We start from the raw sequence: 27715 nt of genomic DNA, 5'->3' as shown, positions 1-27715 counted from the left end.
TTTAACTCTAAATCTTATAAATAAACTTGGTTTCTTGAGAAAATCATTTTTGTAATCATCTATTTACAAGATTTGTATTTTGTTGAAATCATTTTTACATAGGAAAACCAACTTCATTATTCAAGTTCATGAAGACATAAAGTATGATGATCTTGGTCTTTCACAAGATCACCACCTTAACTTACTAGATCATGTGTTTAATCATAATCTAGTAGGCTCCATATGATGTCTAAGATCACTAACACTAATAATCAATCAACAAGAAGCAAATCAACACATTCAACATGTAATCTTATATTTTTAAGCTTATGTTAAAGTATCATGATCATGTTCTTTAGTGTTCTTGTGATTAACAATATTTATCATCTTTTAACCATCAAGATATGAAGTAATAAGAGATCATGAGGGCTCACCACTAGCAACAAGGCTAGGGAAGAATACTAGAAGTTAAAGATGACAAAATGGTTGGATAAAAGCAAATGAAGAATGTCCTTCAAGATCCACAAGCTCCACACTTCGTTAGACACCTTCTTGCACCTTTAAATGAGCTTGGAATGAATGAACAAGGTTTGAAGGTGATGGTGGTGTGCTTGGGGGTGATCGGCCGTGAATGGGGAGCAAGGGAGGAGGTAGGAGGTGTGAAGATGAATGAGAGCTTATGGTCCATCTTATAATCATCTAGTCTTTTTAACCATTGTGCATTGTGTTACATATAGTACATGCAAGATCTAAATCAAATCTTAAGAAGATCCTATGTAATATAATAAGATCAAGTAGGATTTAAACAAGATTTTGATGGGGTCACCCCAATTGTGACCGTCCACAATATAGGGGGGGGGTAAAGTGTAAGTTTCAAACCCTTAATTACATAACTAAGTTAAGTTTCAAGTGTCTTGATTAGGGATTTAATGTGTTATTATGTTATAAGAGGTGTTATGGTGTTCGGGGATCATAACTAGCTCAGAAACATTAAAACAATGCTTCTAGTAATATTTTGATGTTCCGGGTAATGTCCGGTTGTTCGGTTAAATACCGGTTCGTTAAAGTGCTAAATTGCACTGTTTAGCGTCCTTTAAGTATTCTTTTGTGACACTTTTAATTCCTGACACTTAGGAAGGTATTCTGGATCAATTAGTCATATTTTTACATGTTACTAACTCAATACAATGCTGAATTTTGCTGAAATTTATGAAATTCAGCATTTAAAGTGTGTCTCGGGTGCTTTTTGGTGCACATTCTAGCTTCCGGAAAGTATATATGTTAACCCTTGTATGTACTCTTGGGTTTCAATGTATTTTAGACTTTGGACCTACTCCTAGGCCCCAATTCTATTGTCTGACTGCTTTCTGCAGAATTGTTGACACAATGTGTCTTACCGGTGAGTTTACTAGTATTTCTGACGCAACGCCATCATTAATGCATAAAGCAATATTTGTAGTATAAAACGTGCATGAATTCACAAGTATAGCATGTAATCAGACAATGTTGACATTTAAGCACACAACTGCAGTTATCAAGTATTAATTAAATTGTACGGAAATTACCGGTTTTCTGCCAGTTGTCACATTGCTTACTTCCAGCCTCCTTCACATCTACCTCAACCGTCTTCATTTTTTTCTTCTTACTTTTCTTCACAGCCTCCTCAGTCTTCAATAATTCCATAATTACTTTTTAAAACCATATTCAATCAAGTAATTCGATCAATTCAATACATATGCCGTACACAAATGTGAATTCATTAAGATTCAAACTATAAAAACATCAAATTAGTTTGCAAACCTAATCAATCAAGTAATTTAACAAATTCAATACATACAACACACACACACGTATATGAATTAACCTTGAAACTATAGAAATATTAAATTAGTTAAAAAAAACCTAATCAGTCAAGTTATTCAACAAACTGAATACATACGATATGACATACACAAATGTATATGATTTAAGCATGAAACTACTAAACATCAAATTAGTTTAAATAACGTAATCAATCACATTATGCGAGAAATCCAATACATTTGGCACACACCTCGAATCTACGGGATCAGTGGTGAAAAGGTACATGAGGATCACCATTTTCGATTTGCTAAATAAGATTTTTGGATTTGCTGAAGATAATGCGTAGCGCCGTTAGGTTTTTGAAGATGACGATAGAGATGAAAGTTCTGAGACGGAATGAAATTAGGCTATAAAGGATCCATTTGGATCATTCGGTCGAACCGAATCCTATTCGGATCCCGCGTCCAACTTCTTTTTTGGAACCCTATATGCAAACACACATTTAACACAAAATTGATCAATAACAACTCGTCAATTAAGGGTAAATCCAATAACAAATGATAAATACACGATAAAAACATATCTATGTTAACATGCATACCTCGGCTTCATCACATCAGGTCCCGTTCTACCACTGCCACCTGTCACCCTCCTACCAACATAAACCTGCCCAAAACCACCATTACCCAACTTCCTTTTCGTCTTATTAATAAGAGAACGGCCCACTTGTACCTGCGTAAAATTAACATATTAAACTGATTACATGCCAAACATACAGAATGAAGATAACCTTCACAAAGAATGTAAATTAATTTGCGTTATAAAAATATTATTTCCATGTATAAAAATGCAGAAATAGTATCCTATCAGGTTTGGGAGTTGCGTTTCCTTCTTCTTCAACTCAAATTATTCTATTAGCACTTCCTCCCTCCATAGCAATATCCTTATAACGAACACCATTTAAATCAGGTTCCGCAACACCAACACAACGTTTGGAGCAGTCTCACAACGTGGTTCCGGGTCTAAGCAACCATACAAACATGTATCACATTTCAATCCACCAAAAATATTACTTACAAAGCTATCTATGTAAGGCATAAAAAATAGACACAAAATAAAAAATAAACAAAAACTCTAAAAACATAAATCGTTTCCCTTACTAAAAAGGTAAAATCAAATCATCGATCATCAGTTTCAAAATCACATAAAAAAGCATAAACAAAATCACATAATCTGAATCAAAAACCTAATTAATGTGATCGTCAAACAACATCTACACTCAAAACACAATCAGGTCATACCTCGGGAACTGGAAATTTAAAACGATCGGCTTCAAAGACTTCAACAATCGGCAGATTCAAATCTCAAGCAAATGAAACCCTAATTTCAAAAAGAATAACCGATTGAGAAAGGAAAACAAAACCCTCATCATTCAAGACATGAATTGAGTAAGATTACAAATTACATATATCAAAAATAAAGAAAACACGTGTCACGAAATATCATAACTTACCGAGATTGCATATTAGGTGAGCAAGATTGGAAAGCATATGACCCAACAGAACAGACAGCCTTAACAGAGCACTCCCCTTACTAAGATCTCGAAAAAAACATTAAAAATGTGTACATTTTCGCTGTGGTGAGCTACATTCTTAGTCGGATCCCGCGTGCATTTTTATTAAAATGGAGCCTAATAAATCGATACAACATAAGAAAACCAAAAACAGTAAGCATCAAAAAACGATATCATACCTATCATAACAATGGATGAATCGCCATAGAACAAAGCAATGGTACATAAAGAGTCAGTATGTAGGGTTTATGAGAAGAAAAAGAAAATAAACGATTAATGAGATTAGAATCGTAAAACAAACAAATCAGAAACAATAAAATCAAAAACAAAGAAACATACCTTTGATTGGTTAATAGGATTGATTTGTGTGAATAAGATGATGATGATGCAGAGGTTTGGCTAGGGTTTGCAATGAAAAGTAAAGTGAGAGAAACTTGAATCAAAGAAGATGGATTGGATAATATGGAAGATCGATTTCATAGAAACATCTAGAGGAATTTAGGGTTTCACAGAATTTTGGTAGGTTGAATTATGTGTGTTTTGAGAAGTGTGGTTGTGAAGCTTTAGGGTTTGTTAAAGACAACATATATGATCCATTTGATATCGGGTCGCCCCATTGTAAAAACGGATCCCGCGTCCAAAGTTATTTTGGTTTGTGTTTTGAGAATTTTGGTTTGTGTTTTAAGAATTGAGATGGATTTCCTCCCAAAATCACCCTCAAATCCACCATAACATACCACATCAACAAAAATGCTCCACCATCACATGCCACATGGCCCAAATCATCTCATTTATTAATATATATAGTTACGATATAGAGGAGAGGGATCTCAACGATCCTGTTTTACCAATTATGAGTAACAATTGATAATGATTCAAGCTTCTATCACATAGGATTCATGGAACTTATTGGTTAGTTAAAATCTAAAAACACTTATTATGTTTGTTTTGGACAAGTTGTTTGGTTTTTGTTTGATTTGGTTGTTGAACATAAATTTGAATTTATATTATATTTAAACTTTATTTAGTGTTATGTGCTGTTGAACAATCTACCATCGATTGGGGTGATACATATGAAACTTTTTGTTTATGTTTTTAAATATCCTCTTAGTGATTTTTTTTTGCTCAATACGCTCAAAAACATGTATATTACATGCCTTATTTTTTTTCTTAAAAATACGATGTTTTAGATAGTGTAACATAAGGGTTAGTGAGAGTTTACAAAGTTTCCTTAACTTAAGTGGTTTTCAATTTTCATTCTGGTATTCCTTAGCAGTTATTTTAACCAATTTAACAAACTGTATGTTTTTTATTAATTAACCTAATTATTTAAATAAGCAAATAATATACATTTTTAGTATATTAATACTAATTAAACTTGCTAACTAAATGGTTTTATGAAATATGAACACTGATTTAATCGCTAGATATAAACCTTTAAATTTAATTTGAAAAACATTAAATGAAAACTAGGCTGTTTTTGAGGTTGGGCCGGGGGACATAAGTATGCCTAACGACTAACAGCCTTGTTTTGGGCCCGAAGGGTATGAACAAGGGAGTAGGGATCCTGGTCAAATTAGAAGGAAAAAACACAAAAACAAAAATTATTTGATTTATACATATTATACACAGTATTTTATTTGAAATATAATACATTATTTTATTTGATTTATAACAAAAACTAAAAATTCGTAAAATTTCTTGTCATATAAATTCACAAAAGCAGTTTATTTATGTATAGGATGCCTTGTTTGAATATCAACCATGGTTGCAAAGTCGCTAGACGTTCCCTAGTCGGATTCGGGAGTACTCGGGAAGTACTCGGCTTAGGCGGAGATTTCTCGGAGAGCAATTGGCCTGGAGAAGAGTACTCGTGCCTCGGCATCCTACCTTGTAGCGAGTACTCGGGGAGTACTCAGAGCTTAAGCGGGACTTTTACAACCATGATATCAACTCTATCATTTTCTTGTGATTTTTAGTTCTTTAAAGTATCGCAGGTATTTGATACGAACCGAATCGTTAACCAATTGATCCAAATAAATTAGATAAAAAACTTGAGAGAATTTGAAGATTTTTGGAAAAGACTTAATTCATATTCCTTTCATAACTAAACAATTGTTAATCAGCTGATATATAACCATACAATACAATCAGTGGCGGACTTATAGTGTTAGTAGGGTAGCACAGGCTACCCCTCAACCTCATCTGCATAGTGTAAAAATACCTCTTAACTTCATTTTCGTAGTGTAAAAATATCCCTCAACTCCGTTTCTGTTATATAAAGGACTAGGTTAGTAACCCGTGTATTACATGGATTCAACAACAAAAATGATAAAATTAATAAAACTGTAACGCAAGTTGAATGGTCATAGCAATAACAAACATAAATTCAAAAGGATCGTACTAATAACAAACATAAACTAAAAGTATTAAATTTTGGGAATGTAAAACAAAATTATGAGATTAGATACAACTCAAAATTGGCATAAATAAAAACTTCTATTAAAAAACCAATAAGATAAAAAAGTAAAGGTAACACCTATAACTTACAAATCTCGAAAGACTTCTTTGTATACAACATTTGTTGTTTTGTTGGTAACTTTACCATCTTTATCTAAAATTAATAACCTTAACCCTTCTCTACTTTTGACTCTGGATAACGCAACATACAATTGACCATGTGTGAAAACTGGTTGTCTCAGAAACAAACCAACTTTTGACAGTGACTGCCCTTGACTCTAATTTATTGTCATTGCAAAACATACAGCAAGCGGAAATTGTCTTCTTCGAAATTTGAACGGAATTCTTTTGTCTGAAGGTGTCAAACTCATTCTTGGAATATAAATACGATGACCAATGTTACTTCCAGATATGATTCGAGCTTCTATAACAAGATTACCCAATGACAACACCTGCAGTCCAGTTCCATTACATAAACCACTGTTCTGATCAATATTTCTTAGCAGCATAATAGGAATCCCGACTTTTAGTACTAATTTATGGTTTGGCAAACCTGAGAGTTTAAGTCCATTAAGAACATCGGGTGAATATAAACGTTCATCAAAGTTATCGTGAACATGATCTGACTGACAGATACTATCTGAACTTAGGTATTCCTTTTCATCACCGGGAAAAATCGCTAACAAACGATCATTAATTTGCTGAACGACTTCATTCTTCGGTGCAAGTATTGCTCTTTCCTGAAAGAAGTTTGGATCGTTGAAATTTTCAAGAATACGTGGATAAACAAAATCAATTAGATTGCCTATAGGATCAAATGAATCGGCAATGAGCAGGTCCTCAGGTATATCGATAGTAGCCTCACCATCATTCGCACCACCAACATTTCCTTCTCCTACATCCAAAAGCCATTTTGCAAATATCTTTGTTTGTTCCATAGCGGATGGTTCACTTCTAACACTTAACCTCAAGTTTTTTGTTAGTCTAAGAACTTTGCATCTTGCCTAAAGGTACGAGGAACTTAGAGACGCATTGATGATGTCTTGTCTACTTCCATTAGGAATAACAGGGAGAATCTGTCTGAAATCTCCACCAAAAACTATTACTTTTCCTCCAAATGGCAATTCCGAGTTGTTAGAGCTACCACATGTCAATATATCTCTCAAAGTTCTATCCAAAGCTTCAAAGGCATGCTTATGAACCATTGGTGCTTCGTCCCATATAATCAGTGTTGTTTGCTTTAATAATCGGGCAACATCACCATTTGGATTTATATAACAAATAGAATCCTCATTAAGATTTATAGGAATTAGAAATCGTGAGTGTGCCGTCCTACCTCCGGTCAATAACAACGATGCAATCCCACTTGAAGCAACATTTAAACCAATTTGACCTTTTGATCTTATGCCAGCAGAAAGTGTCCTCCAAAGGAAGGTTTTACCGGTTCCACCATAACCGTAAACAAAAAACACACCTCCTGCGTTATGTTGAACCGATGTCATGATATCGTCATAAATGCAACGTTGTTCGTTTGTTAATGCAAGATAAAGATCATGAAACTCATTTTGTAGATTCTGTCTGTCATAACCTAGCTCCTCAGTAATCAAACGATTATTTGCAGAAGACACAGATTCATAATCAGGGTACGGCATCATCGTAAACTTTCGTAGACTGAATTATTACCAAGTAAAATATTTTCAATCTCTGAAAAAGTTAGGTTCCAAAGTTGATCATCAGTACGTGGCAATGCTGAATAATAAGAAAAATATAACATAATATAAATAATGAGGAGCACTATTAAAATTTAAGGTAACTTAATAGATAAAAAAAAAATTATACCTGGAGTGCCTGGTCTATGCCGTTTGTGTTGAATGCCATCGGACCAAATTTTCCAGGTTTTTTCCCAAACAAAATCCGGTCTAGATAAACTATTAGACATTAGCATGGTCGCAAATAAAGACCGTAGATAATAACCAGAACCTGTCTCATTTGCTTCCTCAATGGCTTCGATATACTCCATGTCATCATCTAAAAGTCCTAGTGCATAACATGCATCTCTAAAAGAAGGATATATATGCCCATTTACCGTACGAATTTCTTCAAAAGATCTTGGACCTTTGACTTTGTTTAAAAGAATTCTTAAAAAATATGCTTCACCGAGAGCAGGAGACACCGCATGAATTCTACCAATCGACTCACATTTTTTCCTGGGTTCCCAACAACGCTCTTTTAGTTTCCACACGTACTTCGTTGGGAATTCAACATAATTAAGTTTTCGTGCTTCTTCATCACCTTCGTTACGCTTCATCCAAGATAAGAACATCGAAGAATTTACAGAAGGCTTGTTGAGGACATCATCAAGATCATCGTCCCCACCATATACAACTGGTTGCTGCCCGGGAAGATGGAAAGGAAGCCTTACTACAGAAGGTTTCCTATAGTGAACCTCATATGCAAATATACGCCATGATGCTTCACATGCAGATAGATATCTACAATCATAATATTCGTTAATTTCATCAACTGCATCATCATCTTGTTGTTCGTCATTGTTACTTTGTATAGTGTAAAAATACCTCTTAACTTCATTTTCGTAGTGTAAAAATATCCCTCAACTCCGTTTCTGTTATATAAAGGATATCCCTGATCCTAAAAAAAAATAGGATACCCCTAACTTTTTGGGCTAGTTCCGCTATTGAATATAATACCCACTACTTGCTATTAAAAAGGATAATTACCCACTTAAATAGATAATGGTAACCCACTACTTTAAAACAATTAATTCCAAAAAAAGTAATTAACTAAATTACTAATTAATATTGCATGATAATATTCACGATGTTATGCATACGTTTGATTTCATGACTACACCATTCACACAACAATCAACAAGTGGCCGGATACCCACACTCTTCAAACGTATATTTCAACGACTCTCTTCTACTCTTTACATGGATCATGTTTCTTACTTTAGAGTTAACTGCCATTTTCGTCCCTGTGGTTTGGTCACTTTGGCCATTTCAGTCCATTTTTCAAAAATGCGCCATTTTCGTCCCCCACGTTCTGGAAAGGTGCCATTTCAGTCCAAAAATCATAACCCAGTTAAGTCAGTTAGTAAATAAGGATTGATTGTGTAAATTTGTAACATAAAGGACCATTTAAGTAAATATTAAACACCACCACCACTAGCCCTGCCACCACCACCACTCTGCTGCCACCACCACCACCACCGCCACCACAGCCCTGCCACCACCACCACTCCGCTGCCACCACCACCACCACCGCCACCACAGCCCTGCCACCACCACCACTCCGCTGCCACCACCACCACCGCCACCGCCACCACAGCCCTGCCACCACCACCACAGCCCTGCCACCACCACCACAGCCCTGCCACCACCACCACTCTGCTGCCACCACCACTCTCACAGATCGAAAATTACAGCTTCTTTGGTGAGCTTACTGGGAAAGATGATAGAATTGTTTGTGATAATATCACACGTAAAGATGACGGTTTTCAACAAGCGGCATCAAAAGCTGTGCTACAGGCAGTGGAAACTGCTCCTAAAAGATGGAACCGGCATGCAGGAACTCAGAATATTGAATCTGGGAGCCAAAACAAGTCAGCATATGCAGCGGCTGATTGCTGGAGTACGTTGGGTGAAGAAGCGTGTGCACAATGTTTGCAGAACGCGTCTAATTCGATGTTGGGCTGTTTGCCAGGTTCGATGGGGTATGCTTTGTATACTGGTTGCTTCATCAGGTATTGACACTAGTTTTTCGAATCCTGATCGTAAAGGACGCTCTAAAGGTAAGTTCTTGTGATTACTCTTAACTTGTTTTTATATATTTGTGAGAGTGGTGGTGGCAGCGGAGTGGCGGTGGTGGCAGGGCTGTGGTGGCGGTGGTGGCAGGGCTGTGGTGGTGGTGGCAAGGCTGTGGTGGTGGTGGCAGGGCTGTGGTGGCGGTGGTGGTGGTGGCAGCGGAGTGGTGGTGGTGGCAGGGCTGTGGTGGCGGTGGTGGTGGTGGCAGCGGAGTGGTGGTGGTGGCAGGGCTGTGGTGGCGGTGGTGGTGGTGGTGGCAGCGGAGTGGTGGTGGTGGCAGGGCTAGTGGTGGTGGTGTTTAATATTTACTTAAATGGTCCTTTATGTTACAAATTTACACAATCAGTCCTTATTTACTAACTGACTTAACTGGGTTATGATTTTTGGACTGAAATGGCACCTTTCCAGAACGTGGGGGACGAAAATGGCGCATTTTTAAAAAATGGACTGAAATGGCCAAAGTGACCAAACCACAGGGACGAAAATGGCAGTTAACTCCTTACTTTATTTATACTAGTTTTCTCCATTAACAACTTCTCTGTGAGAATGAATCTTTAATTCTTTTCAAGATAGTGGATGTCACTACCATCGTTATGGACTTCATACGAATATCATAACACTTGGCCATTCAGCTAGTCGAATAAGCTAGCTAGAACACTAGACTTACCCAGTTACCCGGATAACAAAAGATTACACAATCATAATGATACACCAGTTCTGCTAGATTCTTTGTCTTATGTTTATATCATATTGATCAAACAATTATACTACAAAATCAAACATTTTATAATCTTAAATTTCAATACAATCATGATATACTTTTCTTTAAATTGACTTTACACAATCATAGGGTGTATTATTACTTTTTAAGTCATTGTGTTTTACTGGTTAAACACGTGAGTCCAAAATCAAAAAGTTTAACGCCCTAAGTCTCTAACTGCTCATTTTATAATATTTTGAGTCCTTGTATTTTGGTGATTTTAACCACTTGTGTTCAAAATCAAAAGTACAAGTGTTAAAATTTGGACTCAAAAGGTTATAAAATGAGTGCTTAGAGGCTAAGGGCGTTAAACATTTTGATTTTGGACTAAAGTGGTTAAAACCACTAAAATACGAGGACCCAAAAAGTAATTTACTTTTATTCTTATAAATTGCATAATTGTTTATACATGTGAAATTATTTTGCGTGCCTTGTTATATATGATTGCATAATTATTTAAAGTGTGTGTAATATAAGCTTAGTAATATAATATTTGTGTGTGCTTATGGCGGGGAAGATATACCCCTCACCCATGCACACGTCTCGCATTTTGGTGGCTTTGTATGCTATGCTTTGTATATTAAAAACCCTTTGTACGTTAATTTGATGATATATCTCCATGTGTAGTGTGTGTATATATATATAGGGGGCTGCTAGAATGAGAACCAGCTCGAGTTGTAAGAACCGCGAGAACTACTTGATCCGGGGCGAGGTGGACCAATTTTTTTTTCAAAAACGTAGATGCATGTATTATAAACACATTCGTAAAAAAAATAAAAAAAAATGCCGTGCGTGTAGTTTTTTACACCACAAGTTTGTGGTTTACGAGTTCCGTAAATTTACGGGACTCGTAAACCACAAACTTGTGGTGTAAAAAACTATACGCACGGCATTTTTTTTAATTTTTTTTACGAATGTGTTTATAATACATGCATCTACGTTTTTGAAAAAAAAATTTGGTCCACCTCGCCCCGTACGGTGTGGTTCTCGCGGTTCTTTCAACTCGAGGTGGTTCTCATTCTAGCGGTCCCCTATATATATATATATATATGAGTTTAATTTCTTTTTTAATAATGTGTATTCATTTATATAGAAAAAAATACAAGGTAGCGTTTGATATTAAAGAATAAAAGGTGAAATGGAATAGATCATTGTCATGAGATGGAAAGAAACTTGTTTGGTTATCATGTGATAATGGAATTGAGCATTTCAAAGGAATATAACTCTTTCCAAATATAATAATTTTTCATTCCTTGGTATGATGATGTCTTTTTTCCATTCCTTCAAGGAATGGAAAGAAATACGTTATTATTAGAGTAAACTGCCATTTTGGTCCTTGAGGTTTGATCACTTTTGCCATTTTAGTCCAAATTTTAAACCTTTTACATCTGGGTCCCTGTGGTTTCATTTTTGTTGCCATTTTAGTTCAAAAGCAAAGTTAGCTCATATTTCTAAAAAAAACCTGGTTTTTTGTCCTTTACTGGAGGGCATTTTGGTCATTTTACCCATCTGCTCAACTACCCACCCCACCCCCACTTCTTTTCTTCTTTCCCCCTTCTGCTGTCGGTAAACTGTTTCTCTCTCTCTCTCTATAAACACACACTGATAATTCTCTCTGTCTCAACCTTCATCTACCACCACCACAACCATCCACTGCCACCACAACCATCCACTGCCACCACAACTAAAATGGCATGTGGTTGAACAAGTTAACCGAAACCGATCCTTTCAAACCATCTACCACACCCTCCATCTCACTCCTAAGCATAACTATAACACATCTGCAAAACATGCAACTCGCCGGAATAACGAAGCTCGTCGGAAATGTTCGGAAACCCTCCATCCCCCTCGTTCGGTATACTTTTCTGACCTATTTTCGTTTGTTTTGTCAATCATAACAAAACCCCTATAGATGCAATGTTAAAGCTAACATGTACAACTTGAATTTGGGGTTTGAGGTAACTAGGGTTTCGGGTTGGGATTAAGTCTTGAAGATGATGGCAGTCGCTACACAATGTCTCCTTTTTGTTAATAAAACCAAAGCAGCGAGGGAGTTAACTTCTGCTTAAGTTTATTAAAGGAACGATATAATACACAAGACAGAACCCCCTCTCCTTTTCTTCAATATCATTAACAACAACCACAACACCAGTCATCATCATCTTCGCCGGCAGGTCGCCAGAAAAACGAGAGAGAGAGAGAGAGATGGGGTTGCGGCCAATTTCTGGTCAATTTCTAGTAACACCAATTGCTTCTCCAAACGGATATCCGACTAGCTCATCCTCCCAAAACGGATCTCCTACTTCTCAACCGCCGCTGCCCACCTGTCTGCTTAGCCTCCGCCACCAAAATTTCAAATGAAGCCCAATGCGTTCGATTTGCAGGCGTTAATGGTGGACCTGCCGTTGCACAATCGATTTACAGGTGTGACCCTTTAAACCCTAGCTGAAGCGTTGGATGGTTCAGATCTGGTTTTAATTTGGCGGAGAAAAACGATGGTGACAGGCAGTGGGGGTGGTGTCTTGTGCTGAAGAAGAAGAACGATGGTGACAGGGAGGAGGTGGTGGTGGTGGAGGTTGGCTGGGATACGAAGGGGTATGTATAGAGAGAGACAGAGTGGTATTTAAAATAACCTTTTTGCCCCTGAGGAAAAGAACAAAATAGCAGGTTTTTTTTTTTAGAAATCTGAGTTGATTTTGCTTTTGGACTAAAATGGCAACAAAAGGTTTCAAATTTAGACTAAAGTGGCAAAACTGCCCAAACCTCAGGGACCAAAATGGCAGTTTACTCTTATTATTATATTTATATTTATACTTATATTTATTTTTATTATTATTAATTTTTTTACCATTAATATATTATTATTATTATTATTATATTATTATTATTATTATTATTATTATTACTATTATTATTATTATTATTATTATTATTATTATTATTATTATTATTATTGAGGTAATTATATTTTTGTCGTTTTTAATACTATTGTGTTTTGTTACTTCGTTTTTTTTGTTTAACAAATTGTACAAAGTAATGATTCATTCTATTCACATATAAGTAACCAAATATCACAATGGAATGGAATGATACATTTCATTCCGTTGTCCATTCCATTACCCCATACCAAACATACCCATACTTTACTATTTCATTTTTTATCATCAAAGTTATACAAAAACTGAATAATTCTTTATAATTTCTTTATGAATTTCTAGTAGTTAGTATTATGCTGTTGTTATTGTTAAGCATCTTTATCCAATTTATTCTAATTACAGCTATCTTATTAATTTCATTCTCAGGCAAAATTTAAACCTAATATAAATTAGAGATATATTATGATATCTATTTTTTAACCACAAGCTTATATATACTGTATCCATTATTTTATATGCTTTTAAGACAGAAATTAAAATCTCCTAAACTTTATAGTAATTTGTCATCACAAAATTTCAGAAAAACACTATTGATTAAGTATAGGAGTACTATTACTATTGATTAAGTATAGGATGCCTTATTTAAATATCAACCATCTATAATTTATAATCTATATCTACAATCTATCTATAATCTATCTATTAATCTATTAATAATTAATAATTATAAATAAAAATAGGAGTACATTTGGCTCATTCATAGAGTATCCGCCTAAAACTTTGTCACTTGTTAACTTCATATTATTTCTCACTATTTTTAATTATTTATGGTAAAAAGCTAGAAATTTTTTTATATACTTTTAAATAGCAAACTAATACATCCATATTTATGGTATCTTTTAAATTTTTGTTTGTTGTAACATGTTTTATATTATCTTAAAAAAATATTTAATTGAAGTATAGTCTTGCTATACATTAAAAAAATCAACTATTTATAAAATAAAAAAAAATAGTTGTGTTGTATGTATAACATGTTTAATTATCATTGTTGTGTAATAATTTTTATAAATTATTTTATTATGTATGTACGATGTACATAATTGTAGCATGAGTTGCGTAATTATCATTATAAGTTGTGTAATTACGAGATATGAACAAATTATTTTCACATTATATATATGCTACCCGTGTAGTACGCAGGTTGCTAACCTAGTTTATAATAACGCAAAGATAATTACGAACCCACGTTACATTAATTTTTAAGTAAAAAGTATAGCAATATTATACTTAAATTAACGAGTGAAAAAATATATGAGTTTATGATATAATTCTTATGTATCTAATCTAAATTATAATAAAAGACTCCAAATAATGCCATATAGAGCTCTCTTATTTAATTTAATAATAGTGTTATTAATATTAATATATTAGATTAATTACATCTAACTAATATTATTAATATATAATATTTATCATTAGGGTAATGGGTAGGGATATGGTAAAAAGTGTTTAAAATGTGAGAAGGGTAAGAAGTGTTTTAAACAATTGGATATTTGATCTAATGGTTGAGATCAATAGGGTATAAAAATGTAAATTGTGTTTTAATTAGAGGGACCTTATGTAAAATTGAAGGGCAATAGTGTCTTTTTCAATGTTTCAAATATGGTAACCGTATCCTACACAACCAAAAACACCTACATTCACTCTTTTTTCCTTAAGTATCGGAATTAATAACCAAGATCTAAATCGGAAGCCTCTTTGTTTTATATAAGATTCAAGGCGTGGTGTTTTACGTTTAGAAGAAATGTAATCAGATTCATGGCGTGGTGTTTTAAAACATCTGGATAAATTGACTATTATTCAAGTCATGGTGTTTTATCTGGAATCCCAGAAAACACCATGACTTGAACCATAGTGTTTTATCTGGAGACATTGTTTAATACAAAACATGACTATGATTCAATACAAAACATTCCAAAATTTTAAAACACCATGACTATGATTCAAGTCATGGTGTTTTATCTGGACAATCAACACAAAACATTCCCAGATTTTAAAACACAATGACTATGATTCAAGTCATGGTGTTTTATCCGGAGACATTGTTCATGACGTGGTGTTTTAAACATCTGGAGACATTGTTCATGGCGTGGTGTTTTAAAACATCTGGAAACATTGACAATGAATCAAGTCATGGTGTTTTATCTGGAATTCAAGTCAGATAAAACACCATGACTTGAATCATAGTCAATGTCTCCAGATGTTTAAAACACCATGCCATGAACAATGTCTCCAGATGTTTAAAACACCACGCCATGAACAATGTATCCAGATGTTTAAAACACCACGCCATGAACAATATATGATTAAAAGATGTTGCGATTAAAAGATGATGAAGAAGATAAAACAATCAGATGTATAAAATCGTAAAAACAAATATGTTTACTAAAATTTCTCCTAATTCAAAATTCGATTCAATCCCTATAAAAACTCATCGCCAGTTTTTTTTGGCAGTTATATTGGAAATCAATTAAATGATAAGAATGTCAAATTACTAATATACCCTTTTGAATTAATTAGGATAAAGGACACTTGTCATTTACCAAAGGGAAAACGTCATAGAAATGTAACCAAGTTTGCCAAGTGTTCTAATTAAGTCATCCAAACTTTTTTTGTCTATCTAAAGTAACTACACTTTAACTTAATGTTTTCATAGTGTGTAATTACCAGGTAAACAGGTTACTATTTTTTATTTTATTTTTTGTTTTCTTTTAATGTTTATGTGGATATTATTTAAGGATTTTATAAAATTAAAATGTATTTTAAACCCTAACAAACCTTGGACCTCTCAATTTCCAATCGTCAATGGAGTGGAAAGAACATGTTTTTATTTTGTGAATTTGATTTCCATGATTCAATCATTGTGGCTTCTTAAATTTTATTTCTTGTAGTTCATGTTCTGGTCTTCTTTGCATCTTCATTGCAATATCATTGGAATCACTGTTGAATCACTCGAATGGTTGAATTCCATTTTAGAAACATATTAAAATCACTCCAATTTCTTCTATTTGTGATTTACGAATTTAAAAATGTGATTTTTTGGAACCGCTGCTCTATTTTGAAACCTACTGGAATCATACATTTTGGAACCAAACTGGAATTTCATTTTATGATTCAAACGATACACAAAATGTTTTGATTATTTAATAAATTTTTTAGAATAAAAATATATTTTTTTAATTGAAAATTTCATGTTATTATTTATATTTCCCACATCCTATTAAAAAATTATAAAAAGTAATCAAACCTGACACATCATCATTGGTAACCTGGTAACCTGATAATTACGTAACATTAGAACAACAAATGACACTTTAGTGACTTCAGAGAGACAAAAAAAGTTTTAGTGATTTAACTGGAACAGATGTCAAACTTGGTTACATTTCTACAAAGTTACCCCTTTACCAAATTATTTCTCACACTTCTCACAAAAGTTCCACTTTGTACAGGATCCTCTACCTTTATCATTATCACTATTATTGTGAATATTATTATTTATTGTTGTGTATTTATTTATTTAAATTATTAATGATATTGTTATTTATATTATTATTGAGGGTGATGTTCGGCTATAAAGTCCATTTTTCCAACAAAGTGTACAAAGTTATAAAACACTACAATTTCAGCCATAAAACACACTCAAATCCCACAAATATCAATGAAAATCACTAAAACACAATATCCAAATCCTAACAGTCCTTTATATTTAAAAGTCTCAAGAGTTAATGTTCCATATATTAAAGACCCCAAACCAAAACACTTCTACAAAAAAATGTTCGGATTTTTTTGCGGGTTTCGTGTTTCAGGTTTTCGAGGTCGGGTTGTTCGGGCTTTTGGTCGCAAAAAAGTAACCCGATAACCGAACCATTTAAAGTTCGGGTTGGTCGGATTTGGGTGGCTTTAAATTCGGGTCAGGTTCTAAATAAAAAAGAACGGATTATTTTCTGCCAAAAACTGACGAGCTCACTGTAAGCACCTGCAAAAATGTCCCAAAAGGACTCGTTAGTGAAAATCCGGACCCCCGAAACCCTAATGTGCATGAAAAATCAAGAATTTAAGAAATTTGGGTTCCACGCGGGCCGCGTAAGCCATAAGAGAAGGCTACGCAGGCCGCGACAACTTAAAGCACCGGATAAGCGAACAGGCCATGTGTCGCACACGTGGCAGGCCTACATGTGACACGGTAGCCCTAGTTGTAGACTAGGTGGCCCTCGCGGGCCGCGTATAACCTTAAAATCAGCTATAAATTGCCTGTGCATGGAACTTGCTTCTGTGTTCAAAAATTTCAATTAAAACGTCCATAATCTGCTTAAAAACGAGTATTAGGATGTCGAGACGCTGCTACGAGTACAGGGTATTAACTCGATCACTGCTACGATATAATATCCGATCGATTGAAACCGATTCGATGGATGTTTAAGTGTTGCCCGTATTTGGTCTATACTTTGCCATTCGTCGTGAGGGTTTTGATTTCGTGAGTTTATCGTAAATGTTGTGTTAAGTTACTGACCTAGTTTCGTGTGCATTGTTATTTAAACTAGGTTACAAGGCTAAATCAGTAGGCTAAACTCTGCCCAACTAAACCTGCAATGTGAGTCATTCTATTTTTATTAAATGCTTTCAAAACCCTACTTGTTTTCAAAAGTTATAATTACAGGGATTAATTCTTGGTTATCTTGAATCACTAGCAAGTGGGGTATTGTGCACATTACTAATTTCTCACGGTTAGGTTCATCAACCTAACAGTGATAATCATCACTACCTGGGTGAAAGGACCCAATAGTGGTATGACCATCGTCACCAGGGTGTGACACGGCGCCAGATAAAAATAAGATAGTAGCCATTGTAATCGCTCTTATGCTGTAATTCATAACTAAGGTGTTGTTTTATATAACCTGAGTGACTCGCCAATATTTCCCCGTTGATAAAATATTTTTAAACATGTTTCATGTGACTTAATGTGAATCAAGGAAAGTGCTACGGAGCACTAAGAAGCTTGAAGTAGTGGCTCAATAAAACAAATAAACATGTTTTATAAAACAAGGGATTTCCTCGTGAAATTCCATTTACTGTAAATTATGGGGTTTGTCCCAAATTATGAAATAAAATAATTGGGCATTTTCAGTTTAAAAGATCCTGTCAAATATTTTCGCTACCAAATTAAATAATCAATACCAAGGGTTTCTGTCCCGCGGTCTCTGGACCGGGTCACACCGGGCCGGGGGCCGTGACAGAAAAAGGTGGTATCAGAGCCACTGATTTAAGCCAATTAAGTATTTAAAATACTTAATTTTTCTGATTGCCATTCTGTGATTTCGTGAAAATTTACTTTATAATAAATAAAATTTTAACTTAATTTTGTGTGTGTCTTCATGTGTGCTATCAGCATGAATGAACTATCGGAGGCACTCCGAAATTTCACTATCCATACCACCGATATGGATATCACAGGAAACCCATCCGGCTACCAAGCAGATACTGAAGATCCAATGGTGTTCCAGGCCCAACTGCAGGAGAAACCAAAGCCGAAAAAGAGGAGGAGAATCTTGGACTGGAAACGTGGGCGTAGGAAGAAACCAGCTGCACAGAAGATTAAAAAGACTGAGGATCCGAAAGATAAGGGGACAGGAAAAGAGATCGGGGAAAGTTCAGGGCAAGCTCAGGAAATGCCACCATGGGAGAAGCTGGATCGTAAACTGGCAAATAGCGACCTCATCGGACCTGCCGATGAAAACCTCTTCAATTACCCAGCCGAATCACAACTTCCAGTTAATTTGGAACCTGCTATCCCAGATCCTACTGTCAACCCCCGACCTCTACCAGGAGAGCTGAAAGAATGGTGGACAACTGACTGGCAATTTCAGAATCTCTTGAATAACCCTAACACCTGTTTCCCCCAGTTTGACCCAGAGCCTGCACCAAACCCACCTATGAGCACAGAAAACTTGGCTGAACTCCGCCACTATGGTGAGGAACTGGTGAACGCAGGAAATCGAATCCGAGAAGTGGGGGAACAGATCTCATGGAAATACGATGAGAGGGAGCGTCATTTCTGAAATACCAGCTGACTGTGGTTGTGTTGTTGTTTAATAATAATAAATTATAATAAATAATAAAAATATAATCATGCAAAATAACTTAAAATAAAACTTTTTTAAGATAACTGGTGTATACGGATGCATAGTAAAATATATGAAATATGAAAGTCGCAAAGTCGACAATTTTGGCTATACGTGTTGATGTAATTATGTGCGATTGCTTTACTGCGTTTGGTTGTTATTTCTTTTGTGTCAATAACATATATATATATATATATATATATATATATATATATATATATATTGTTAATTATCAGATGAAACAAGCTGTTAATGAACCAGTTAATGAAGTTAACCAATCCGAGCAAAACAACGAGGATCACTTTCTTAATAGGCAAGATATAGAAAACATCATCGCTCAGGGAATAGCCAACGCTATCCCGGCAATCGTCGCTACTGTTAAAAGTCCTGTTGAGCCTTCACAAGCTAACCACAACAAGCGTACTCGCGATGATAACTTCAGTAACAATGTTAATGGAGGCGGCATCAATGAGAATAATGTGGTTCAAGCCCCAGTACTTAAGAAAATGAAAGTTGCAACACCTGGTTGCACTTACAAGGAATTTCTTGCCTGTAAACCAGCCGAATTTGCAGGCAATGAAGGGGCGACATCCGTGTAACACCCCGAAAACGGGTTTAGTAATTAGACCCCGTTAATACTAAACAGCGGGTATAATACCGTTAGCAGAAAAGATTAAACTGGAAATTATTAGGATTTAAAAAAATAAGCTTAATAATAAATAAAAGGAGGATAAATACTTTGAGAAAACAAAGTATATAGAAGGCCCGAGTTAACGGGACTTAAAATAAAACGGGTTCTGACTTCTCGAACCCATTAAATTAACTAGGAATAATTAACCTAGTTAGTAATATGTGATTAAGTTATAAATAGTGAATTATAGCTTAAATTGATCAAAATAAAACATAAGGGACCATTATTGCCAAGAGGGCAAACTAGTTTTATTAAAAAAAAAACAAAACACACACTTGGTGTGTGTGTGGGTCGATCGACCAGAGCAGGAGAAAAGGGCTCAAACCCTAAACTCTACAAAATCATCAAATTGAAGCTTGATTCAAGGCCAAAACCGATGCATGAATACATAGAAACGATCACCTGGTCGCAAGGATCATAAGGTATGTCAAATTTTTGATATTCATGAAGTTGGGATTCTTGATGAATTTATGAAGTTCGAAATTTAAGCTTGAATGATTGTTGTTTGGATGAATTTAGAGTGAAATAATGTCTAGGAACAAACCCTAGTTATTAGATTGTTGATGCTTGAGAATTTCATGATCACCATTAAAGGTGATAAGTGGGTTTTGACTATATTCGTGTATGAGATGTTTTAGAGTTTTGATTGCAAAAAAAAAAAATAGTGTTATGATGTCAAGAACATTCTTAAATTGAAAGCTGAATTCAAACAGCTCCTGATTAGAATTTACAACCGACTTGTATTGGCTGTAACCTGAACAAAACATGACGAAAACATGTGTTTTTTGAGTCTAAAATGTAATTCCACGAAATATCTTTAAAACCCCACTGGAATCGCATTTTTTCGACGAAAATTGAGCGTTTTATGAATTTTTCCGTATCAAAGGTCCAAGCTGCGTTTTCTGGTAGAATTTGCAGCCCATTACGAATGTCATAACTCAATTTAAGGATTGTTTTATGATCTTAAATTCTTACTGTAGATATATTTAAGTTATCAAAAGAATCGTCAATTGGAATTTCATCGATCGGATAAACGAGGAATTTTAAATGAATTTTTCCGTAAGCTACAGTCAGAAGTGACGAATCTGATTGCAGCTTAGTAAATAAATTTTTACGAATATTTCGTAAAGAGTTAGATCTTGAAATTTTAACACACGATCAAACCCTCCGATGTGTACTCCACACAAAAACATCATAACTTTTGAAGGCTTGTAAACAGGTTAAACAAGTCACCAAAAACAGCCCATTTTCAGTGATATGAAATGCCTAAATGAAATCGCGGTCTACCTAGTTGTGTGTAAAATTTGATTTCATTAAGAGTTCGGATGAAATATGCCTAAGTGAGTTCAAAGAACCAAATGTGCATTTGAATATGTTGATAATTCAATTGACTTTTAAAAAGTCAAACCGACCAATGATTAGATCGAATGATAATTTTGATATGGTCGAATGATAAATTCGACATAAAACCCGTAGGATGGAATAGTCGTAAACGATTATGACTAATCTAACCGTCTTACGAATTGTGATGATGATAGTTTGACTCTAGACAAGCTAGATGAAGACTTGGGAAAAGAAGCGGGTCAAACGGATCGAGTACGCGGAAAAAGGACATAACCGGATGCAAGGTAAGTGAAACTTACACTTCTTGGTAGAATACGTATAAATTCTATAAGTTATGAATACGAGAAGATTAATATTAGAAATACGGGTTCCGACGCGTAATGATACGGGTTGGAACAAATATAAGTGATAGAAACCATGGTTTATGAGAAACAGGGTAAAAATGGAAATATAGTCAAGCGTCGACTAATGTAAATTTAGCTTAAAAAGGATCTTGAGTTAACATCTGAAATGGGCCGGATGTGAAAGTGAGAAATTGAAAACCATGTTTTATTAACCTATGCAAATGTTGGTCATACAGTCCAAACGGGTCAAATGGTGGTGAAAACACCATTTGACAATATCGGCTAATGATTGTTGTCAAGTCATATGTTAACAGGAGCAATTAGCAATTTGGTAGATTGCGACGCCATAGAATATCAGTTAGTTAAAGAAAGGTATAAAACGGGTCTATATATTGACTCGAGCCAGGTACGCGTATATATAGATTTACAGTTAAAAGGACAATGTTGGTCAAAAAACATTAGCAAAGGGCCTTTGCTGTAAAAGGAGGGACTAAATTGACCAAAACTCCCTTGATGGGTAAATTGGGCAAACGACCCTTAGAGGCCGTTTGAAGACTTGTATTGTAATTATGTAACCCTTAGATGCATGTAAGAGTTGTAGGCGTAAACTTTGTAGTTCAAAAGCCTAAAAATGGTCATTTGCGTGAAATGACTAGTTGAAGGGTAAAATTTGGGAAGAAGGGGGTTCATTATGTTAAATCCACCACAAAATAGTTGTGATGGATTATATGTAGTTATTTAGATATGGAATTTTGTAATGTCGAAAGAAAAGGGCAAGTTTTAGACTAAATTGCTTAAATTCCCTAAACGGGTCAAAAACAGTTTATGCACATAGCCTACGCACTAGTCACGCAATTTATAAAAAAAAATTATTATTATTACGAACCCGAGCTAAAGATTTTGGGTTAAAATACACTAGCGTAGGTATTTTGGTTGTTTAAGAATCAAGTTGGTGGTTTTAAATACAACGGGTCAAAATGTTGATTTTGAATAATAAGCCGATTGCTTAAAAATTTGGAATTTTATTAGTTTGAATGTTGAATTTTAACTCCATATGATGGAGAATTAAATTACGAACGCGCAGGAAAAGGAATCGCGTAAAACGGACTTGTAGATAAAAAGTTAAGACAATCTCAAGTTTGATTTTTGTTGAAAATTATAGCTGGGCAGAAAATGCAGGTTTCAGTAATGAACCCACTGGAAATTGGGTTCCCCCGCGTCACGCAACGAAGGACTCAGCTTGAGGCGCGACACGCGACGATCACCGCGACACGCGACACATTGAGATGGGTCTCCCGCGACACGCGGGAGACTTCAAAGTTGGAGATAATTATTTTGTTTGATTATTCGTTGCTTAGAACTTGTTTAGACTTATATTTAAGTTATCAAAACTAACTTTTATGTTGGTTTTGTTCATAGGTGAATGCCAAGATGTCCCGGATGAAGATAAAGCTCATTGAAGAACCGAACACGATCAAGATACAAGCTTCCGCACATGGTTTCGTCGTCATTTAAAAACGACGATTTTGTACATATTGTTTTGTATTGTTTCAAATCTGAAAATGTTTTAATTTAATCGTATTTTTCAGTGTATATGTAATTATAATTACATGTATACTTAGGTAAATAATATGAAAACCCTAAAATAATAGCAAGGGTGTTACAAGTTCGTATCAGAGCTCACGGTTAAAATAATAAAGTGTTTGGTTCGAGGCTTGATCGCAAATCCGGTAAGTACATGTATGTTAATGGTTTAACATGTTAAAGTGTTGTAAACAACACATAGGGTTATCGTGTAATACACGCTACCCCAATTAAAATGATTGATACAGTTAACGAAATCACGTGCAGTAAAAGCCTTGTATTACAATACGTGCATTTATTAATGTTGAAATTACTAACTTTTGTAAATGTTTAGTTAAAGGATACTCACATCCGAAGATGACGAGAGTTGAACGAATTGTGGATATGACGGTGGAACGGTCCGAGGTATGACAAGCAAAGCATACTCATCAAGGACCTAAATCGCGTGACGATCGCGAACAAAGTAAAAGGCAAGGAAAGCCCATTAAGGGCAAGCATTATCAGGTGCACGCTTATATATTTAATTGCATAAGTAGTAATATGCAACAAACACGTAGGGGATAACGGCTACATATATCTGATAAAACTTGAATAGGATATCTATTCAGGATGATGTTTCTAAGAGAAGTTTAATAGAAATATGTGTTATTCACGATGATGAATAACAAAGAAATAATAGGATTAGTTCATATGGAAACTTGGACGGGGGGTAATTATCCAAGTGGAAAACTCTCAATATAATGCTATTGAGAAAAGTAGCGATCACATTAACAAATGTGATTATATAATAGTTCGATAGAAAAGAAAAACATTTTATATGTTCAAATGTAAAACTAGTAAAACTAATGATTGTCGTTTTGCAATTAAATAAAGTTTTACTAAATGAAATCAGAGATATGAAATAAATAGAGGCATTACTTACATAGGGTGTGATGTGAAAGCTATAAAAAGGTCATGTGTATCATGTGCTGATCGCTTACTCTGGCCAAGTAAGTAGTGGCATATGATACCATGAGCTTCTTGTAGCGGACACATTTACGTCCGATGTAGTAAGGGCGGGGTGAATGGGACGAACTAAAAAGGTACCTAAATGAATCAAACGGGCAAGATGTTTGATAATAAATGTAAAACGCAACTCGGATGATGGAAGCGTATTACGATAGAGTAACGAGCCCGAGAGAAGGGACAAGGATCAAAGTAAATGAAAATACAGACCGATTAATAGGATGCTAAGGCATAGAGATGAAAGTTTGACTGTCACAAGTGATGAAATTCACACAGACAAGTCAAATGAATTAAATAAAGAATAAAGGACCCGATTGAATAGAAACGATGGGTTTCGCTAAAGCGACCAAATAAATTAAAAATGAAGTCTTTATACATACCGGTATTGTAACACCCCTAAAATATAAACCCTTATATTATAAAGTTCAAAGAATTGATAAACAAGAATTTACCAACTAGGAATTTAACCTAGTTAAATTCAAGTCTTGAACTAATACATATTATGGTTAAAACACATTAACTTAAGAGCAAAACAAGGTTGGGGGACTAAACTTGTCAAATTTGAAAAGCTAGTTACTAATAATAACAAAAACCAAACCAAACACACCAAATTTGGTGTGTCTGGTCGATCAAGAGAGGAAGGGCGACAGGGGTTCTCCAAAACCCTAAGCTTCACACCAAATCCCTTCAATTGAAGCCCCAAATCTGTTCCAAATCGAGTTTTAATCACATATTGGTGAACTCCTCGTTGTAAGGATCAAAAGGTATGTGAAATTTAGTAATTTTGTTGCATCACAAATTCTAGGTTAAATGTGAAACATGAAAAATTCAGCTTAATCACTGATGCATGGGTGAAATTAGAAGGGTTATGAGGATTAGGAACAAGCCCTAGATGATTTCATGACATGACCTTGTATAGGACTTGTAGGATTTCACAATCACCATTGTAGGTGATTAGTGAACTTCAAGAAAACTTGTTAAATGCTGAAATTATAACTCTTATTCTAGCATAATCTGAAATTAGGAAATAAATTCTGAAAAGATGATGTCAAGATGCATGCAAAAATTACTATTATAGTGAAATTAGATGTTGAATCGCAAGTCATGAACTTGTTTATGAATGTAGAAAAATCTGACCCACTAGGTGTTTGTTGAAATGCCTAAGTGAGGACATAATTGTGAAATTTGGATAAAAACGCAGATTTGATGATGGTCCATAATGATGTGATTGTGGTCATAAAAAGAGTTCTAAACATGTTGTAAAAACTGAATTTTCTAGGCAAAGAGTCCGGTTCATCTAGCGGACAAGCCGGAGGGAATTCAGGAGGAAAAGGCGCGCTCTAAAGGTACGAAATTTATTGTTTCGTTACATTATATCTAATTGTTAGTTTTATGTAGTCAATTCTGAAACATGATAACCAAGATTTGCCAATATGTCACGAATATGACTAGTGTCTTAAACAAGTGAAATGGGTCAAAACAAGTGACAAACAAGGATACTTGCATGCCCTGAATGGTGCTTAATTCAGCACTCAAACGGGTCAAAACAAGTCTTGTAATAAACAAGAAGCTAGACACCATCACTTAATGCATGGTTATAATCATTGCGTAAGTTGTAAATTTGACAAGCTATGTTAGTTGTGAAGTTTAAACTCCTAGTATAGGAGTTATGATCTTGATTTGGTAAACATGACTAGTAATATAGATGACAAACACGAAATCTTGGATTAATCATATAGATTAATATGTGAGCGATCCCTTATGGGAAAGCAAAACGTGATAACGAGTAATAGTCCTAAACATGGGTAATTAGCCTTAGGTGGGTGATAAATCTGTTCAAGGTCATTTCTCTGCAAAACGGAACTTGAATGCTCAAGCTCATAAGCAAGAAAACAAATGCAGGGCCCACCGTAAATTACGGTGACACCGTAATTTACGGTGGCCAACAAAATGCTACGGTGGGGATCTACTGATTTACGGTAGGTTCCAAAATGCCCAGAAGCCACCGTAATTTACGGTGACACCGTAAATTACGGTGGAGCCCAGCTTGATGAAATTTTTATTCCATTTTCTTGAATAAGTTTTCGGACCTAATCCGAATACGTGAATTCCCATCATTAATAACACTAATGCTTGTTTAAAAGATTTAGTTTTCAGGTACTCAAGAAAAAGGATGGTGATCAAGCAAACGAGTCGAACCGAACACACATTTTTAGAACGCCTCCGCATCCGATCTTTTGTTCTAGAAACTATGCAAACTAATGGTAGTTACCGTCTTGAATATGGTTTTATAACAAAAATACATGTATGATGTGTCTCGACATGGTTAAAAACGTTAAAAGTTTTTGTAAAGTCTAAATATTAGGTATCAAATGCATGTCTTTATGTCCTGATTCTAGTATATTATAGAGGGTGTTACAAGTTGGTAATCAGAGCCCAAGGTTGCCAATAAGTGTTCGGTTCAAGCTTGATCAAGCATCTGGTAAGAGTTAATCGTTTAAGTAGAAATTAGAGAACATAGAAATAAATCATGAACAAGTATGCATGAAAAGAGAGTGTAAACACACTCAAACACAAGAAAAACATGAAACAAGAACAATAGAATCAAGAGTGTGTAAACACACTCAAACACAAGAAAAGCATGAAACAAGAATGATTGAGTCAAGTCACGAACTTGATTAAATCAAAACAAGTAAAACATGTGTTACAAAAGAAATGTTTAACAATGTGTGTAAACATTTCAGTATCAAAGATGACGGATGGAGATGATGATACGGTGCCAAGAGTCACCGAACAAATGAGGATAGTGATTGCCGAAGAGGTTGGAAAGGCGATCGAAAACAGTTTGTCAAACTTCATTGATAAAATTCAAAACACTGTTTTATCAATGGTAGAAGAGAGAATCAAGAATCTAGAGGATAATTCGAAACTAGCAAAGGAAAAATCTGGAGGACGAAAGCCTTGTTCATACAAGGAATTCATGGCTTGTAAACCACCCATATTTAATGGGGAGGTTGATCCAATTGTGTGCCAACGATGGATTGGTGATATCGAAGGAGTGTTCGAAAGAACTCATTGTGATGAAAACGATTACGTGGCTTATGGCACGGGTCAATTAAGAGGCCAAGCAAAAGACTGGTGGGATAACAAGAAGAAGGAGATTGGAAGTGAAGCGACTAAGACCATGACATGGGAGGAGTTTAAGACGCCGTTTCTTAAACACCATAGTCCCAAAGCGGTCATAAACAAGATCAAGGAAGAGTTCATGCAACTCAGACACAAGGGTGAATCCA

The 27715-nt window shown here is 35.1% G+C and overlaps 2 protein-coding genes across 2 annotated transcripts; both read right to left on the bottom strand.

The window, feature by feature from the left end:
• Positions 1–2229: 2229 nt before the first annotated feature.
• Positions 2230–6753, bottom strand: LOC110943194. The gene is made up of 3 exons (XM_035989902.1): positions 6121–6753; positions 2384–2514; positions 2230–2266 (listed from the first exon to the last, which is right to left on the bottom strand). The coding sequence occupies exons 1-3, from the start codon at positions 6751–6753 to the stop codon at positions 2230–2232; spliced, it is 801 nt and encodes a 266-aa protein (XP_035845795.1).
• Positions 6754–7466: 713 nt separating this feature from the next.
• Positions 7467–8404, bottom strand: LOC110943193. Its single transcript, XM_022184947.1, has 3 exons — positions 8392–8404; positions 7655–8287; positions 7467–7564 (listed from the first exon to the last, which is right to left on the bottom strand). Exons 1-3 carry the CDS (start codon positions 8402–8404, stop codon positions 7467–7469), a joined length of 744 nt encoding a protein of 247 aa, XP_022040639.1.
• Between the last annotated feature and the right edge of the window lie 19311 nt (positions 8405–27715).

The sequence above is a fragment of the Helianthus annuus genome, chromosome 5 (assembly GCF_002127325.2).
Source record: "Helianthus annuus cultivar XRQ/B chromosome 5, HanXRQr2.0-SUNRISE, whole genome shotgun sequence".
In the NCBI taxonomy this organism is placed as follows: Eukaryota; Viridiplantae; Streptophyta; class Magnoliopsida; order Asterales; family Asteraceae; genus Helianthus; species Helianthus annuus.
Note: the sequence above shows the minus strand (reverse complement) of the source record. Positions and strands in the feature narration are given on the sequence as shown.

What these genes read in the sequence shown, in the direction of transcription:
- LOC110943194 (XM_035989902.1), bottom strand. Translation starts at nt 6,753, where the DNA reads ATGGAACAAACAAAGATATTTGCAAAATGGCTTTTGGATGTAGGAGAA. An exon ending in GAAGACAATTTCCGCTTGCT is followed by an intron (nt 2,515 to 6,120) that starts GTATGTTTTGCA and finishes AATTTTACGCAG; the next exon opens with GTACAAGTGGGCCGTTCTCT. An exon ending in CCTGATGTGATGAAGCCGAG is followed by an intron (nt 2,267 to 2,383) that starts GTATGCATGTTA and finishes GTTTGCATATAG; the next exon opens with GGTTCCAAAAAAGAAGTTGG.
- LOC110943193 (XM_022184947.1), bottom strand. An exon ending in GCATAGACCAGGCACTCCAG is followed by an intron (nt 7,565 to 7,654) that starts GTATAATTTTTT and finishes CTTATTATTCAG; the next exon opens with CATTGCCACGTACTGATGAT.